The following is a 16,059-nucleotide window of genomic DNA, read 5'->3' on the forward strand; positions in this document are numbered from 1 at the left end:
TATATATATGGCCAACTTGTTAAAATTTGTGTTTTGTGTAGTTTTGTACAAAAAATAGAAAACTACACTTTGATTACAGTACTGTTGCTATTTTATTTGTTTATTTAAAAAAATTTAAGCTGGGCATAGTGGTACACACCTGTAGTCATAGCACTATGGAGGCAGGGGCAGGAGGATCTCTTGAGTTTGGGGCCAGTGTGGTCAATGGAGTGAGTTCGAGGACAGCAAGGGCTACACAGAGAGACCCTGTCTCAAAAACAAAAACAAAAAAAAATTACAGTTTTCAGATTTATTTTTATTTGTGTGTGAGTGTATATGCACATGTGTATATGCACATGTGCACAGGTACCCGAGGAAAGCAGCATAGGGTGGTAGAGCCTTTGGAAGTGCTTTATAGGTGGTTGTGGAAGTCATCTGACATGGGTGCAGGAACTACATTCAGGTCCTCTGGAAGCGCTGTCCTTCCAGCCTGTTCGTTCCTTTAAGTCAGGACCCGGAAGATACGGCAGCGGCTTGCAGGTGTTCAGATGCATTTTGAAAAATTCCGTTTTCTCGCTGCTGTCAACAAAGACCTGCCCCCTTTGTGCCTCCTTGCAGCTCTCTTTCTCCAGCAGTGCCACTTTCTGCGGCAGGCCGGCCACTCGGAGAAGGTCATCTCTTTGTTCCAGGCCATGGTTGACTTCACCTTCTTCAAGCCTGACAGTGTAAAAGAGCTGCCTACTAAAGTACAGGTACAGCACACTCTGCCTCCCCAGAAGTGCTCCAGTGACCAAGGAGAATCCCTCCATGACACAGTGACAGCAGCGGGGTGTGCTGGGTAGATCCTGGGCCCCTTCCTGCCAGATACAAGGTGCACCGAGAGGGTGGCCTCCTTCCCCACCACCCTGTTTAAATGCAGCTTTGTTTCCACGGTTCTTATGCCATTTGGAGCCACATGTCATTTTCTCTGTCTTGTCTGGGTTGTGTTGCTGCCTCTTTGTTGCCTCAAGTCTCTTCTTGTACTGTGAGTGGAGTCAGACCTGGGCATTCTGTCAGCAGCCCACTCCATGTGGTAATGTGACACAGCCTAAGAGCTGTGCGGCTGTGAAAAACAACCACTCTGTCTGCCCACTGAAGAAAACTCCGTTTTCTGCTTCGGGAAGGGGTCTGGGGGCAGATGGAGAGAACATCTGGATTCATGGTAGGCCCTCGGAAGAAGTTTTGAAAACTTGGGTCTCGTGTGAACTGCCAGGGAAGACCATTTTTATCATGATGCTACATTTAGACAAACAAAATCAGGTTTAAAGAATTCCACCTATTAATACTGGTGCAACTGCTTTGTGTGTATAACAAGCAAGTTAAAAATGTGCTGCGATGTTTTAATTCCATGCTGTGCTTCAGAAGTGGCTCTGGGGTACTGTGGTGAGGATCTGAATCCTCCTGTCCTCACCCCTCTGTGAGGCTCTTGATCTGTGATGAGAACAGTTTCTGGTGGAACAACACTGCCCACGCTAGCAGTGTTTCAAGGGCCCCTGTTGTGTTGTGTTAGAGCCCCAAGCCATGTCTGCAGATGGTAGATCCCAGCAGCACAGTTCCCTAAGCATCTGCATGCAGCTCAGGGAGGCTCCCTATTCAGCAGTGTTGCACATCTGCTGTCTCGCATCACCATGACTGTAGCAGCCTAAGATGAAACAGGTAGAGGCTGTAACACTGGTCTGTTTCGGTGGAATAAACAAGCTTGTTATACACACATAGCATACTCTTAAAAAATCAGCCTTTGCCTTAGTGTGCGGTTTATTTATTTGTTTGTGGCAGTACTGGGAATTGAACCCAGACCTTTACAGTTGGTAGACATTGAGTTTTTGTTCGTTTTGTTTTTAATATCACTGTCTCAAAAGCCAATCTGTAGTCTTTGCAGCCCATTTCCTGAGGGTGACTGGCACTCACTCGCTGTGCATGCCTGTGTCAGCACACTCACCCTGCCCTGTGGCCCTTGTAAGGATGGTTCCCTGAAGGCATGTCCTGTGACTGTCAGCCTATGATGTGCTCCCAGAAACTCGCTTGCCCTCCAAAGGTTCCTTCAGAAAGTTTTCATTAGAGTAGCTTTTTGCTGCCTTAAAATCTGTTGCTAGTCAATAACAAGATCACTAACAGGACCCGTTCCCGCTCAGGGCTGCATTCACTCTGTTCTTGGGGTGGTTGCCTGCCTGTAAGTTGCTGTGCATACTGCAGATCCCATGTCCAGAAGACAACAGGGCCCGGCCTTCAAGTGCAGATGGCTTTGCCCCACGGGTACCTCCCTCCACACACCTGTGCCTAAGGCATGCACTGAGTTCCTGCCGTGTGCTGAGCTAGGTGTTAGGATTCAGGATGACAGGAGCTGCCAGTGGTTAGACTGCACCAGCTGGGCCACGCTGGGAAACGCTTTCCTCCTCAGCTGCAGACCCTGTCACCAGACCTGAGCTTAGAAGTCACATATACCGGGGTGGAGTAATGGGGCCTTGGAGGCTGCCTGCCAAAGTAATTCCTTTTTCTGTTTTGCTGTGTTTCATGAATTGACTCTAAACATCGGTCGTACGATGTTTTAGGGATCCTATGCTCCCCAGATAGCCAGCCACCAGGGCTTATTTGGCCTGATGACTTGAGAGTTTTGCTTGTGGTTGGCCTAACTTCTGTATTTAAACTTAAACAGGTGGAATTCTTTGAACCCTTCTGGGACAGCGGAGAGCCCCGTGTTGGGGAGAAGGGCGCCCGAGGCTGGCGGGCGTGGATGCACCAGCAGGAGCGTGGTGGCTGGGTGCTTGTCAATCCAGGTAAGTGTTTCCAGGAAGTCAGGGGTACGCCTGTCTTCTGGGGTTAGGCTCCCTTCATGATTGCTCCCTGAGGCGGCTCTAGAGCACTGTTCAAGCATCAGAATGTCAGCAGGACTCAACCAGAGCCCGTGGACTGCTGGAGCCCCGCTCCCATCTCAGGTGCACCGTGTTCTACAGTTGCTGTCACCATTTTATGTCCCTCCTGCCAGGTCCAGTTTCTCCACACCACAGCGCCACTTGTTTTCGCTGTTCATTTCTTCCTGAGCTCGTGTTGTGGTGTAGGCCAGCTACAGTTTGTGTGTCCTTCCCTGAGAAGTCAAGGCTCTTGTGTTGGCTGTGACAAGTAGGACTGCCCTGAGCACAGCGTTGAGGCCTTATTGCTTGCCTTTGTGTGCATGCGTGTGAACCTCAGTTCTCACTTTTCTGCAGCTGTGGGGGGAGGAGCCTGGTAGCTTTATAAGATGCAGCCAAACTTTCTGAATGTGATCACTCCATTTTCTTAAGCCCTTCTTTAATACTACATGTGCAGACTCAGGAAACAAAGTGAGATGCATTGTTGGATACCCTAAATTAACAAACAGTTTCAAATCAAACTACAGTTATAAGTCATAATTAAAGGTATAAGGCTACTGGCTAAGAATCAGATAGGTTAACCAGTACAGTTATAAATTTTCATTTGTTCAAACTAATTACATCTAGCTAGCTATTCTTTTTTTTTTGTTGTTGTTGTTGTTTTTTTTTTTGTTTTTGTTTTTGTTTTTTTTGAGACAGGGTTTCTCTGTAGCTTTGGAACCTGTCCTGGAACTAGCTCTTGTAGACCAGGCTGGTCTCGAACTCACAGAGATCCGCCTGCCTCTGCCTCCCGAGTGCTGGGATTAAAGGTGTGCGCCACCACCGCCCGGCTCTAGCTAGCTATTCTTAAGTGAATTAAAATGAAATGAAATGAAGAATCGATGAGTCACATGTAGGTGGTGGCAGCATTAGCACAGGTCGTGTCTTTGTCATCTCAGCAAGTTCTTTTGGGCAGCGATATTCTAGAACTCCATTCTCCATTCTTGGTTCCCCCCATGAACACATTAAACACATCACCGTCCGTCCTTTATCTACTTCTTTCTCCTGGGACCCTCCCTGCTTCACCAGAGTCCTTGAGCCAGGGAGGCAGCATGGTTGTTCTGTCTGGGCCACATGCCCAGTGTAGCTGGCACAGAAGACCAATGGGGGTGATGTTGGCTGTATTTTCTGCTCCGGTGAAACAGATGTTTCCTTATCTAGATGAGGATGAGGAGGAGCCAGAAGAGGATGACCAGGAGATAAAAGATAAGACTCTGCCCAGGTGGCAGATCTGGCTTGCTGTTGAACGTTCTCGAGACCAGAGGCACTGGCGGCCCTGGCGTCCAGATAAGACCAAGAAGCAAACAGAAGAAGACTGTGAGGACCCCGAGAGACAGGCATGTACCCTTCACTACAACAGAAAGCTCTCTCTCTCTCTCTCTCTCTCTCTCTCTCTCTCTCTCTCTCACACACACACACACACACACACACACACACACACACACACACACACACACTGTCTCTGTCTCTCTCCATTTATGCCTGGTAGCCAGAAGAGGGCATCAAGTACCCTGGCTTCTTACTTTCCACTATTTCTTTTGAGGCAGGGTCTCTCACTGTTTTGATGCCTGGAATTGATCCAGTCTTCACAAGATACCAACTCATTGTTTGGCTTGTGATACAATGTGTGTGTATAGATTGAGATTTTCTCAGTGAATTAGGCTCTTGGGACTCTCTTGAGGGGTGGGTTGCTCTTGCCCGCTGCTTGTCACCTGAGCCTACAGGCTGTCCTGTGGCAGTGCTCAGGCAGTGAGAGCTAGTGGATGCTGAAGAGTGTCAGATGCTGGAGCCTGCAGGCCTCGGTGCTGACAGCATTTGAGGCCAGGCTCAGAGTAGGGGTGGACCAGAAGATCAGCAGCCTCTGCTGAAACCTCAGCAGGCCTGGTGCGGGGAGCAGAGAGCCTGGGAGCTCCCAAGCCCCTTTGTTGGTTGAAGCTCCAGGATGTTTAAAGGGAGGAGGATCACTGTTTGGTGTTTGAGGATTTCAGAGAGTTCACAGTCGAGCGGATTCCTGAAGCAGACTGAGCAACTTCCTGTCATTTTGCATCTTCTCTAAAAAAGCCCAAGGAGGAAAAGCTTTCTGTTCAGTTGATGGTTCGGCTTGTTGAATCCTGGCCATCCACTTTTATTGTGCTTGAACCTAGTTTCCTCTACTGAGAGGCAGAGAAGCCAGTCCGTGTGAAAGCACCGTGGGCAGGGGTTAAGTAATGTATGAAGTCAAGTGTGAACACTTAGAGCTAGCATCAGGCTCCTAATTGCTCTTTACAGTCCTTTGCTTCTGCTGTCCCCTCCTCACCTGTACCTGTGCATCTGTCTCTGAGCAGTGTTCTTTTCTGAAGCAGATTTCTAGAAAGAAATAACAAAGAGTAAGTCTTCCACCCTAAAGTCAAAGGTCTCTGTAATGGTTGTCTGCCAGCGTAGCTGCGAAGTTGTTTGCTTCTGAAGTGAACGTGGGTCTAGGTTTTCTGTGAGTCCAGCAGGCTGCTTTGGAAGCTGTTGGCTTTAGCCTGTTGGTCTTTCACTCCTCCCCAGCACTCCCTGTGTGCGTAAGTTCTTTTGGCACTTTCAGGCTGCGGCTTGCTGTTGTCCAGCCGCTCACGTTGTCTGGGGAGGCCTCTTGATTTTTTGTGTTGCTCATGTTGGGTTAGTGCCGTCTGTAAAGAGCCGTGGAGCCTGTGTCTCTGTGTCTCACTGGCTGTGTCTTGCTGCAGGTGCTGTTTGACGACATCGGGCAGTCTCTGATCAGACTCTCCAACCCAGGTCTTCACTTCCGGCTCATTGAGGCCTTCCTGCAGTTCCTGGGCGTGCCTTCCGGTTTCCTTCCTCCAGCCTCCTGCCTTTACCTGGCCATGGACGAGAGCAGCGTTTTTGATAGTGAACTTTATGATGAAAAGCCCTTGACTTACTTCAACCCTTCGTTTTCGGGCATTAGCTGTGTTGGCTACATGGAGCAGTTGGGCTGTCCTCGCTGGACCAAAGGTCACAGCCGAGAGGGCGAGGATTTTATCCGCAATGTCTTCCACCTTGTGCTGCCTTTGTTCTCAGGCAAGCAGAAGTCTCAGCTCTGCCTCTCCTGGTTGCGGTATGAGGTTGCCAAGGTAACTGCAGCTGCCTCCTCCCTCATTTCATGTCAGTGTCTCAGGGGATCACTCCAGATGCATGCACCCGGCGTCATTGTCACACAAGTTCCTCCTTCAGTGGCTCGTGCTGTCACCGCAGATGTGAAGGCACCACAGGCAGGCAGGAGACAGTCCAGTGCTTGGTCTGTTGTTGGCGAATATCCAGGCACTTAGTGCTAAGAACCAGCGTCGGGCCTAAGCAGGGTTAGAGGAGCTGGGGCTTAGGGCAGGAAAATAAGCTGCTTACCCTTGTGCTCTATAGCTGTCGGCCATGCAAGGTGAGGTCCCAGACTCTGCTCTGCCCTCTGCTGGCCAGTAGTAATACTGCCTTCTCATGGATAATATGTTCTCAATTCATTTTAAAAAAATACATATCCTTTGGTAATTTCATACATGAGTACAATGTATTTAGATCACATCTACAGAGTTCCCCCCAACTCTTCATGGAACCCCCACCCCCACTTCATGTCTTCCATCTTTTAATATATAAGTCCTAAAACTATCTGCAGCTAACATACACCAGGTTGTATGAAAATTGTGTCTTTGAAAAGTTCCATTCACTGGATGATTGTGTCATGGGAAACATGGAAGAGAGATGTCGGGGTCCCAGTATATTTCATCTTTTTCAGCCCTCAGTGAGCTCTTGCCTTGGACAAAAGAGCAATGTGGCCCATCTCTTGAGATGAATATTTGAGAGTGGGTTGGGCCTGTCTGTCGGGAGTTCAAGTGAAAACCAGGTTGTGTGCCTGCTGGCACCTGTGGCCATGGTAAACCCCAGTTTCATTTCTAGTTCAGGGAGCTGGTGTTAGCCAGATTTGACAGGAAGTGAGGGACTGCTGCCTCGGCCAGTGCCTCTTTAGCCTGACAGGACAAAGGAAGTGCTTGGGGGACCCAGTGTTGTTCTTTTCTTTTTGCTATAGGTCATTTGGTGTCTACACACTAAAAAGAAGCGATTAAAGTCTCAGGGAAAGAACTGCAAAAAACTAGCCAAGAATCTCCTTAAAGAGCCAGAAAACCGCAACAACTTTTGCCTCTGGAAACAGTATGCACACCTGGAGTGGTTGCTTGGTAACATAGAGGATGCCAGAAAAGTGTTCGATACAGCACTCAGCATGGCAGGCAGCAGTGAGCTGAAGGACCGTGAACTCTGTGAACTCAGTCTGCTTTATGCCGAGCTGGAGATGGAACTGTCGCCCGACTTGCGAGGAGCGGCCACAGGCCGAGCTGTCCATGTGTTAACGCGACTGACTGAGAGCAGCCCCTACGGGCCCTACACTGGGCAGGTCATGGCCACTCAGGTTCTGAAAGCCCGAAAAGCTTATGAACGTGCTCTGCAGGACTGTCTGGGACAGACTTGTGCCTCAGACCCAGCTCCTGCAGAGTCCTTGGACTGCTTGGGGAGCTTGGTCAGATGCTTTATGCTTTTCCAGTATTTGACTGTCGGGATCGATGCTGCTGTGCAGATATATGGACAGGTGTTTGCCAAGCTGAAGGGCTCTGTTCTCCCGGAAGGCCCTGGCCTGGAGGACAGTGCCAGGTCCCAGAGTTTGAGCAGTGTTCTCGAGGCCGTTACCCTGATGCATACCAGTTTGCTGCGATTCCACATGAACAGTAGTGTGTATCCTCTGGCTCCACTTCGAGAGACGCTCTCAGAGGCTCTAAAGCTGTATCCAGGCAACCAGGTTCTTTGGAGGGCATATGTACAGATTCAGAATAAGTCCCACAGTGCTAACAAGACCAGGAGATTCTTGGACGTAGTCACCAGGTCTGCCAAACACTTGGAGCCGTGGCTGTTTGCAATCGAAGCCGAGCAGATGAGGAGAAGACTGGTGGACTCTGTTCAGAGGTAATTACGCAGTCTCTGCATGGGCCTCACAGACCTTTAGGGACAGTTACTGTTCCCAGCCCCTTGCCAGGGCACAGGCCCTGCACACCTGCGCGCTGCTCTAGATGTTCCCGCTAACTGAAAAGTGAGTGAGGCCTTAGGAAGTGACCACTGGTGACCGTTCCTGCGCCAGGCTTGGACCTGACCCTTGTGTCTGGTGTATCTGAGATACAATGAGAGCATTGTGCTGTCAGCCATGGACTCTAGAGCTTAGCTCTGATTCAGGTGCCTGCTCTGCCACTTGTCACCTGGGTGACTTTGGGTAAGCACTTCATCTCTTGGATAGTTTCCGCTTCTGTCAAATGAGAATCATGGACCTCATGGTCCTCTCAGGTCCAGTGCAGCAAGTGTGTGGCCCAAAGATGGTCCCAGTGCTCTGAGCTTCTGGCAGCATTCATTGAGAAAGGCGTCATGCTCCACATGCCATCTTTGACATAGCTAAACGGTCGTCCTGGAAACATGTAGATTAGGAGTCATGTTTCTGGAATATGTGCTACTGCTTCACGTTGGGCATATACGTTAGGATTGCTTTTGAAGATACCTCATTTTGCTTGGGTTTTGTTTATTCCGTTGGTAGTTTCTTCATTCCCTCTGAGTCTTGTCTATTTTAAATTGAAAAACCTTTTTCTGTCCCCAAGGGGGACTTTGCGTTCTGATTACAGGGTGAGTTTGTGTACGATTCCTGGGCAGGCTTAGCATAGTGCAGGAACAGCTCTGGCAGTGCCTTTGCTCCAGGCACACCTGGAGACAGTGCTTCCCCGAGAGACTGATGGATAGGTGGTGCTGAACTTTGTTGTTGCTGACCTTTGTCGTTGCTGGTCTGTCTTCCTGCTGTGGTATTGGGAACAGAATTTGTCTTAGAGTGACCTGAGTTCTTTCCTTGCAGGGTAGGTGGTAGAGAGGTCCACGCTACCATCCCAGAGACTGGCCTTACGCATCGGATCAGGAACTTGTTTGAAAATGCAATTCGGAGCGACAAGGGCAGCCAGTGCCCCCTACTGTGGAGGATGTATTTGAACTTTTTGGTAAGAAAATATTTTTTGACATTCTTCCTTTTGTTTTGTCAAAGCCCTGTGTCTAAAATTTATGAGGAGGACAGATGCAGCTGTCTGCAGCCCCTGCCTGGAAAGGAGAGCCTGTTGTCACCTCTCACTTTGGCACTGGTTAATCTTTATTGAGCCCAGTTGAGTAGTGTCCTCTCCTTCAAGATACCTGGAGAATGGAATTCTGGAGTAATTACTGGGCTTTTGTTTTCTATGAATTGACTTCTTAAAAATTGCAACTTGGAAAATGTCCAGGGCTTTTCATTTTAAAGAAGGTGATATTCTTGCCACTCGATCATAGAATTTGCTGGTCTTTATTTATTTAATTTTGTTATTAAAACGATAAGGTTCAGTCAAGAATGTGAAGCTTTGAGTGGGACATAGGGCTCCAGATCACAGGCCCTGGGTTCAGTCTCCAGCACCACTAGAGAGGAAGGCAGGGGAAGACAATCTGTCCTAGCTCTTAGAGGTCACGTGGGTGCCTTTCTGAGGGACCCAGAGGACATGTCACCTAGGACAGCTTGGAGCATGCTGGGAAAACGGGCACATTCGTAGGTCAGAGCTATGCCAATCCTCAGCACCAGGGGCCGTGCCTTTGTCTTTATGAAGTCTTTTGTGTCTATATGTGTCCCCATGGTATGTGTGTGTGTTCATATGTGTTGCACATGGAGGCCAAATGTTAGCCTTGGGCACCATTCCTCAGGTGCAATTATCCCCCTCCCCCTTTTTAAAAATTGAAATAGGGGTCTTTCACTTGGTTTAGAACTTGTCAGATAGACCAGGCTGGCTGGCCTGAGAGCCCCAGATCCCCGTCTCTGCCTAACCATTGTTGGTTTAACACGTCTATCCACCACACTCCTTTTCTTTCTTTCTTTCTTTTTTTTTTTTCATAATGTTCATGTTCCTAGTTCACTTTACCAGCTGAACTGTGTCCCCAACACTTACAGTACTTCTTTGGAGCCAGAAGCCCAGGTTTATGGCTGACTTCCATGTGGAATAGAGGGTTATATGCAGAAATGATATTTGTGGTGCGTCCTGATTTGACTGCCTGGCAGCCTGGCGCAGCTAGCAGGAGAATCTGGTTTTGGACAGACCCCTCCCTGACTTGCCTGTCTCCCTTGGTCTTCCAAGCCAAGGAAGGAGCTTTAGAGTGAACAGGGGACACTTGTGCATTCTCCAGTTTCATGTCCCACGTGTTCAGATGAACACAGGGAAAGGTCAGTTGACAGAATTTTTACTGAGACTGCAATGAGCCAGGCTTGCGTGGGTTGTATACAGAAAGCTGCTGTTGACTTGAAAGGTCTGGCCCTTAAGGAATTCGTGGCTTGATGAGGACTGATTAGAGCAGTGGCGCCCGGCCGCTCCCGAGGCAGCTGGGTGGGCTCCTAGCACTCTGTTAATTAACTACAGGAAAAAGGACAAAAAAAGCTCAGTTATGAGTTACAGTCAGCAAGTGGGAGGGTTGGGAGAGACTGCTGTGGCAGGCCACCGGAGGGAGGGAGGCTTGCTTGTGTACTGGGCCTCTGGACGGTGTGTGGACATGCAGTCCGTTAGTTTCTCCCTGCAGAAACACTGAGCACAACAATATAGGAAGAAAAGGAATCAGACAGCAGCTAAGCCTTCCTACGTAAGTTGCATGTTGGCAGATGGCAGCCTCAGTTTGAGGGACGTTCCAGCTGTTACTCTGTGCACATCAGCACTTTGAGCCAAGCTGCTGGTGTTGAGAAAGTGACAGTTTCATCCATGACTCTGGTTGTGTTCCTACACAGCAGCGAAGGACATCTAAGTAGATAAGCCAGTCAGCCATTATGTGACCAGCTGTGCACAGTGCAGGAAGTCTCACTATGTAAAAAAGGAGCTGTGGCATTTCTGGGTTGTCCCCATTAGCTTTTCTTTACCTTCCATGTCGTTTGCTGTTCATCTCTTGTCTGCCCATAGGTCTTAGGCCATTTAGAAAGGCCTTCATTTTCAAGGCTGGTGGGAGAGGAAGACTTTGCATGGCTTTCCTCCTAGCACGAAGGACGAATCCCTCCCGAGCCTCAGTCTCGCCTCAGGAGATCAGGCAGTACTAGAGAGAGGCAACTCTTACATCCGGGGAGGGCGATTCCAGTTTATGTAAATTGCTTAAAAAACGACATGAGCAGACAGATAGTCGTTAGATGCGTGTGTTTTGAGGTAAGGGTCAAATTTTGCAAAAGCCTGAAGGCTTTGTACTTTTATTTTTTTGAGAGCTGTTGTATTCACCATCTGAAGGCACACATCAGCTGGGAAGGCATGAAAATGCCAAAGCAGGTGATTATTAAACTATTAGCTTCTGCAGAAGGGGTGACAACTCTTGTTACTATTGTCCTGGCTGGCCTGGTGGTAGCTGCCCCCTGTGGAGAGCAGAACGCGTGTGAGTGCTGGTTCCTGGCTAGAAGGTGAAGCCTCTGTGTAAGCTCTCCTTCCGCAGCACCAGAAGGACTCAGATGCTCAGAGACGGGTAGCGTGCCAAGCCAGGCCCATCTATTTTTTCCCATCCACAGTTTTTCTAAAGAGAAATTGCCCACCGAGAAGTAGACTGAGCAAGGAAACGGGAGATGCACACTTCAAATCAGCCTCCCTAGGATGGGGATTCGGGATATTCACGGGGTAAAGAAACACGGGGACATGCTGCATGGGAGAGGTGATGCAGTGTGTGCACTGTGCAGTCAGACCTCACTGTTCTCCTCGGGGATGCCATTCTCAATATGTGAAAGTGTGGCCCGAGGGCTGGAGTGTTCTCAGCCTCCTGATGTCCGAGGTCACACTAATAAGACACATGAAGAGCCATGGCCATATCAAAAACGGCCTTCGAGCCCCTAAGCAGTAACTTGGCAACACATCAGAGGTGCTGTCTGTAGCTACACTAGTAGGAGGCGGATAACTGAAAACAGGCAGCTAGAAGTGAGAAGCACTGGTGTGGCGACAGGCCAGCTGCAGTTGGTGGCAGGTCCTGACCTCCCAGGTCTAGGAGATTGTTTGATAGCTGCATGTCGGAGAAGGGCTCTCCCATCCTCAAAAGATGCTTTTGAGCGGCACAACATCCAAATTTAAAGTAGTAAGCCCTTCCTTTAGTGAACGCCTGGCGCACGATTGTGTTGACTAGTCAAGGCTGTGGCTTTGGAGCAGCTCCCTTCTTTGTTAGCTGTACTTCCTTTGGTTTGCACAGAGGCTGCGAGTGCTCTGGAATGTTCTTGGTCTGCCTGTGGAGACATGGTTTCGTAGGTACAATACTGCGGGGTAACAGGGAGCTCTGGGAAGGAGGGGCTGACCCTAGCATGTTTCAGCCCTGACAGAAATGAGCAAGGACTCAGTGGACATGGAGAAGGTACGGTGAGAAGAAACTGCTGTAAGAGGGGCAGGTGCATGCAAGGCCACGCCTTAGAGTGTGACATCATGGCAGGCTCTCCTGACTGGGTCCTTCCACACCTGATCTGGGACGGCAGCTTCCTGTGGTGACTTAGGAAGGAAATGCCAGAGAGAGTTCCTACGTGCAGCTAGCCTCCTTGTGCCTGGGCCCACTGGGGTCCAGGATTAGCTGTCCATGACCGAGAAAGTGCAGTAACACAATATAATTTTCTTCTTCCAAAACAAAGAAAAAAAAAAAAAAGGCTTCCACTTAGTACTTCGAGAGGTGATTGATGTGTGTTGACTTGGGAAGGAAGGCAGGAGAGCACTTACATTAGCTCTTTGGAAAATTCAGAGTCTCACCCTCAGATCAGGAGTCTCCTGAGCCACCACACATATGATCATGGGAGTCATAGTCTTCCTGTGACCATGGGAATCCAACTTGAAAAAAAGAGAAAGGGTGGCAGAGGCTGAAGAAATGGCTTTGTGGTTAAGGACACTTGCTGCTCTTCCAGAGAACCCGGGTTCCATTTCTAGAACACGCAGCAAGTGGCTCACATCTGCTTGTAGGTCCAGGAGATCTGAAACTCTTACACACACACACACACACACACACTTACTTCCAGGAGATTCAGTAGAGCAGCCTAGGTGAGAGCTGTAGAGAGGCCAACATCAGGCTACCTCTATAAGGCAGAGTGGCCTCTAAGCTCTGACAGAAACTTTTAATAATCAGTGGGCAAATTTGCCTTTGAATCTTTCGTCATTGTTTAGATCGTCTTCTTAGTCCAGGCTGGTTTAGGATTTGTCATCCTGCCCCAGCCTCCCTATGTGCCATCGTCCTTGTCTTGAAGGCCTTTCAGAGAAATGACGTAAGTAGTACCCAGGGGTCCTGGTTATTTCTCTCTGAAGGTAATTTTCACAAAATGGCAGATCATTTTCCATGCTTATGAAGTCATCAGCCTCACCTCATGGACCCGTCTCATCCTAAGCACTGTCACCAACACCTAGACACAAGGCTTGAACGATCCAACACAGCCGTGGCCTAGAGCATCCTCTGGCACCTGGGAGCCATCCCATGGGTTGTCAAGATGGTGTCAGCCCACACAGACCAGCTTTGGTGTCTGAGGGCAGGTGCAGATTGCACTGTAGCCTCAGCCTCTCTGTCTCCACTGCCCACCTTAAACCATCTCTCTCCCTAACTTAGGTTTCCTTAGGAAACAAGGAGAGAAGCAAAGGTGTGTTCTACAAGGCCCTCCAGAGCTGTCCCTGGGCAAAGGTAAGCTTTCAATTTAAACACAGGGCTGTCTTCAGCTTCCCAAGGACCTTCCTGCGGGCCTCTGCCCAGAGGTGTTAGGGTGTGGCCTTGCAGGGCAGTGCCGTAATCCAAAGGCTTTTCCTGGTGACACTGTCCTGAGATGGGGCTCCATGGGGTTAGCTGCTTTCCCAACATTCCCCTGCAGTGCCCAGATGCCCATGTCCTACTCCGATGACGAGGTGCTGGGAAACCAAACAAGGTGAACTGTAGTGCTGCCAACCCTGCTGGCCACATGCAGCGAGGGCTTCACTCTGTATCTGCTGCCATTTGCAGTTTCCTCTGGACATGCAGAGCTGCCTGAGCGGGGCAGGGACTCGCTGGGACCCTCCTTGCTCTTGCTTCATGCTTACGGCCAGTGTTGGTCTTTCTTTGCTGCTAGGTGCTGTACATGGATGCCATGGAGTACTTCCCAGATGAGCTGCAGGAGATCCTGGATGTGATGACTGAGAAGGAGCTTCGTGTACGCCTGCCCCTGGAGGAGCTGGAGCTTCTGCTGGAGGACTAGAGTCAACCGGGGCTGTGCTGGTCCGCAGGAGGGCCCTGCTGTGCAAGGGCTTTCTCCACTGTTTGGGTGGGGTTTGGACTTACTGTTTTACATATTATATATGTGATCAACTATATGTACAGATGGAGCCATGCCAGTGATAAACCTTTTTATGGTTGAGATGTGTGCAGCTTCTTATTCCTTCTGCTCCACCCCCGTTCAGTCGACACTGGCCTGTCGCACTGCATGGGCTTATGATCCTGGGCTAGGCCTCTGACCCCAGCCACAGGCCTGGTTACTTAACGTTGAGACCTCTTCCCCCTTTCCATGGGCTGGTAACCATCCAGCATAGTAGATGGTTATTTAAGTGTTTCTTGTCTTGCTCTGGCGACCAGCAGTGTTCACAAGGGCCTTTGGGTCTGCCTGGCACTGCTCAGATGGCACTTCCATCAGAATCCAGATACCCCATGTGCTCAGCTGACAGGGTACCGCCACTCTCTGCAGGAAGCTAGAGCAGATTGAACTGACAACAACTGCTTCCATTTCACCTGAGCCTCATTTTTTTTTTCTTTTTAAACTGCACGGAGAGCTCTGTAGCACAGCCTTTCCAGTGTTGGCCTGGCTGGGAGGATGGCTTTCTGTTCGCTCGGATGCCTGCAGAGTGCAGAGCCTCTTTCTGGCTTTTGAAATGGTCTCCCGCAGCCCAGGCTGACCTTGAACTCTTGCTTCTCTCGCCTTTGCCTCTATTAGTAATAATGTACCTATTTTCTGTGTCTACCCTCCCATGTACACATTTCTTACCCTTGGTCTTCCACACTCTCGCCAGGTAGCTTCCTCAGTGCTAAATTTTGCTGCTGTGTAGCGTCTCATGGACACCCCACCTCTATACAAATAAACATCCACTCAGGGTATCCTTTGGTAGACAGTACTACTCACCCCCAAGATAGTCACACCCTAAACCTAGAACCCGTGAATAACCTATGGAGGGTTCATCAAGGATGGTGTCAAATGCTTATAATCCAAGCGATCATTGAGAATTTAATGCCAACCCGGCCAACAGAAGTTCAGGTCCAGCCTAGGCTCCAAGTTCTTAACAAAAATAAACAGAAGAATCTCAAATAGCTGGGCAGTGTAGGTGCAGGCCTTTAATCCTAGCACTCAGGAGGCAGAGGCAGGCGGGTCTCTGAGTTCAAGGCCAGTCTGGTCTGGCTACACAAAGAAACCCTGTGTTGAAAACAAAATCAAGACTCCCAAATAAAGTGGGCTATCTGAGCAGGCCCAGTATGGTCTGAAAGTGAAAGCGGAAGGGGACAGACGCAGAGCCGGACTGCTGTTCTAGCTTTGAAGATGGAGAGGCCTGGGGTACAGGAGTAAGAGGCCTCTACAAGCTGCAAAAGGTCCTCGAGTGACAGCACGTGCTGGCCTCTGCCCTGCGGCTACAAGGAGCTAAATTCTGCCAACTTGGACCTCAAGGACACTGGTTCACTGCTTGAGCTTCCAGAAAGGAGTGCAGTGGATACTAGCTTCCCGAGTGGTCTTTTGGCCTGTAAACTGAGATAATCTGTATTGTTTAAGCTAAGGCATGGCGGCTACAGAAAAGGAATATGCCTCCTCTGCACAGGACACCTGCCACCTGATGGCTTTGAGGAACCATCTATAAAGAAAGAAAATACGACATGCTGAGGTTTCTGAACCTGGAACAAAGGCAGGCACCAATGGGCTAAGGTTATTCACTGATTATTTCTTTTAGGGCTCTCCAGCCTCATGGGAACATGTATTGCCCACTGTGGAGCCCTGCAGTCCACAGAGCAAAGCGGTCTCTGAGAACATAGCCACATTAACATAGCCTTTGGCTCTGTCTGAGGCACTGGCTTTGGAGACATGAAGTGGGGGCAGGGCTGTGGTTGCCAATAAGCTTCCCTAGGGCAGGATCCTCCCTCT

General features: G+C 49.5%; 1 protein-coding gene across 1 annotated transcript in view; it reads left to right on the forward strand.

The window, feature by feature from the left end:
- Nrde2 (NRDE-2, necessary for RNA interference, domain containing) overlaps positions 1-14,298 on the forward strand; it is a 34,441-nt gene extending 20,143 nt beyond the window's left edge. Inside the window, exons 7-14 of the mRNA XM_038337870.2 lie at positions 598-731; positions 2,672-2,792; positions 4,065-4,240; positions 5,615-6,001; positions 6,943-7,868; positions 8,794-8,932; positions 13,524-13,595; positions 14,014-14,298. Of these exons, the coding sequence (XP_038193798.1) occupies positions 598-731; positions 2,672-2,792; positions 4,065-4,240; positions 5,615-6,001; positions 6,943-7,868; positions 8,794-8,932; positions 13,524-13,595; positions 14,014-14,139 (2,081 nt within the window). The 3' untranslated portion in view covers positions 14,140-14,298. The remainder of the gene's footprint in view (positions 1-597; positions 732-2,671; positions 2,793-4,064; positions 4,241-5,614; positions 6,002-6,942; positions 7,869-8,793; positions 8,933-13,523; positions 13,596-14,013) is intronic.
- Positions 14,299-16,059: the final 1,761 nt, after the last annotated feature.

The sequence above is a fragment of the Arvicola amphibius genome, chromosome 7 (genome assembly GCF_903992535.2).
Source record: "Arvicola amphibius chromosome 7, mArvAmp1.2, whole genome shotgun sequence".
In the NCBI taxonomy this organism is placed as follows: Eukaryota; Metazoa; Chordata; class Mammalia; order Rodentia; family Cricetidae; genus Arvicola; species Arvicola amphibius.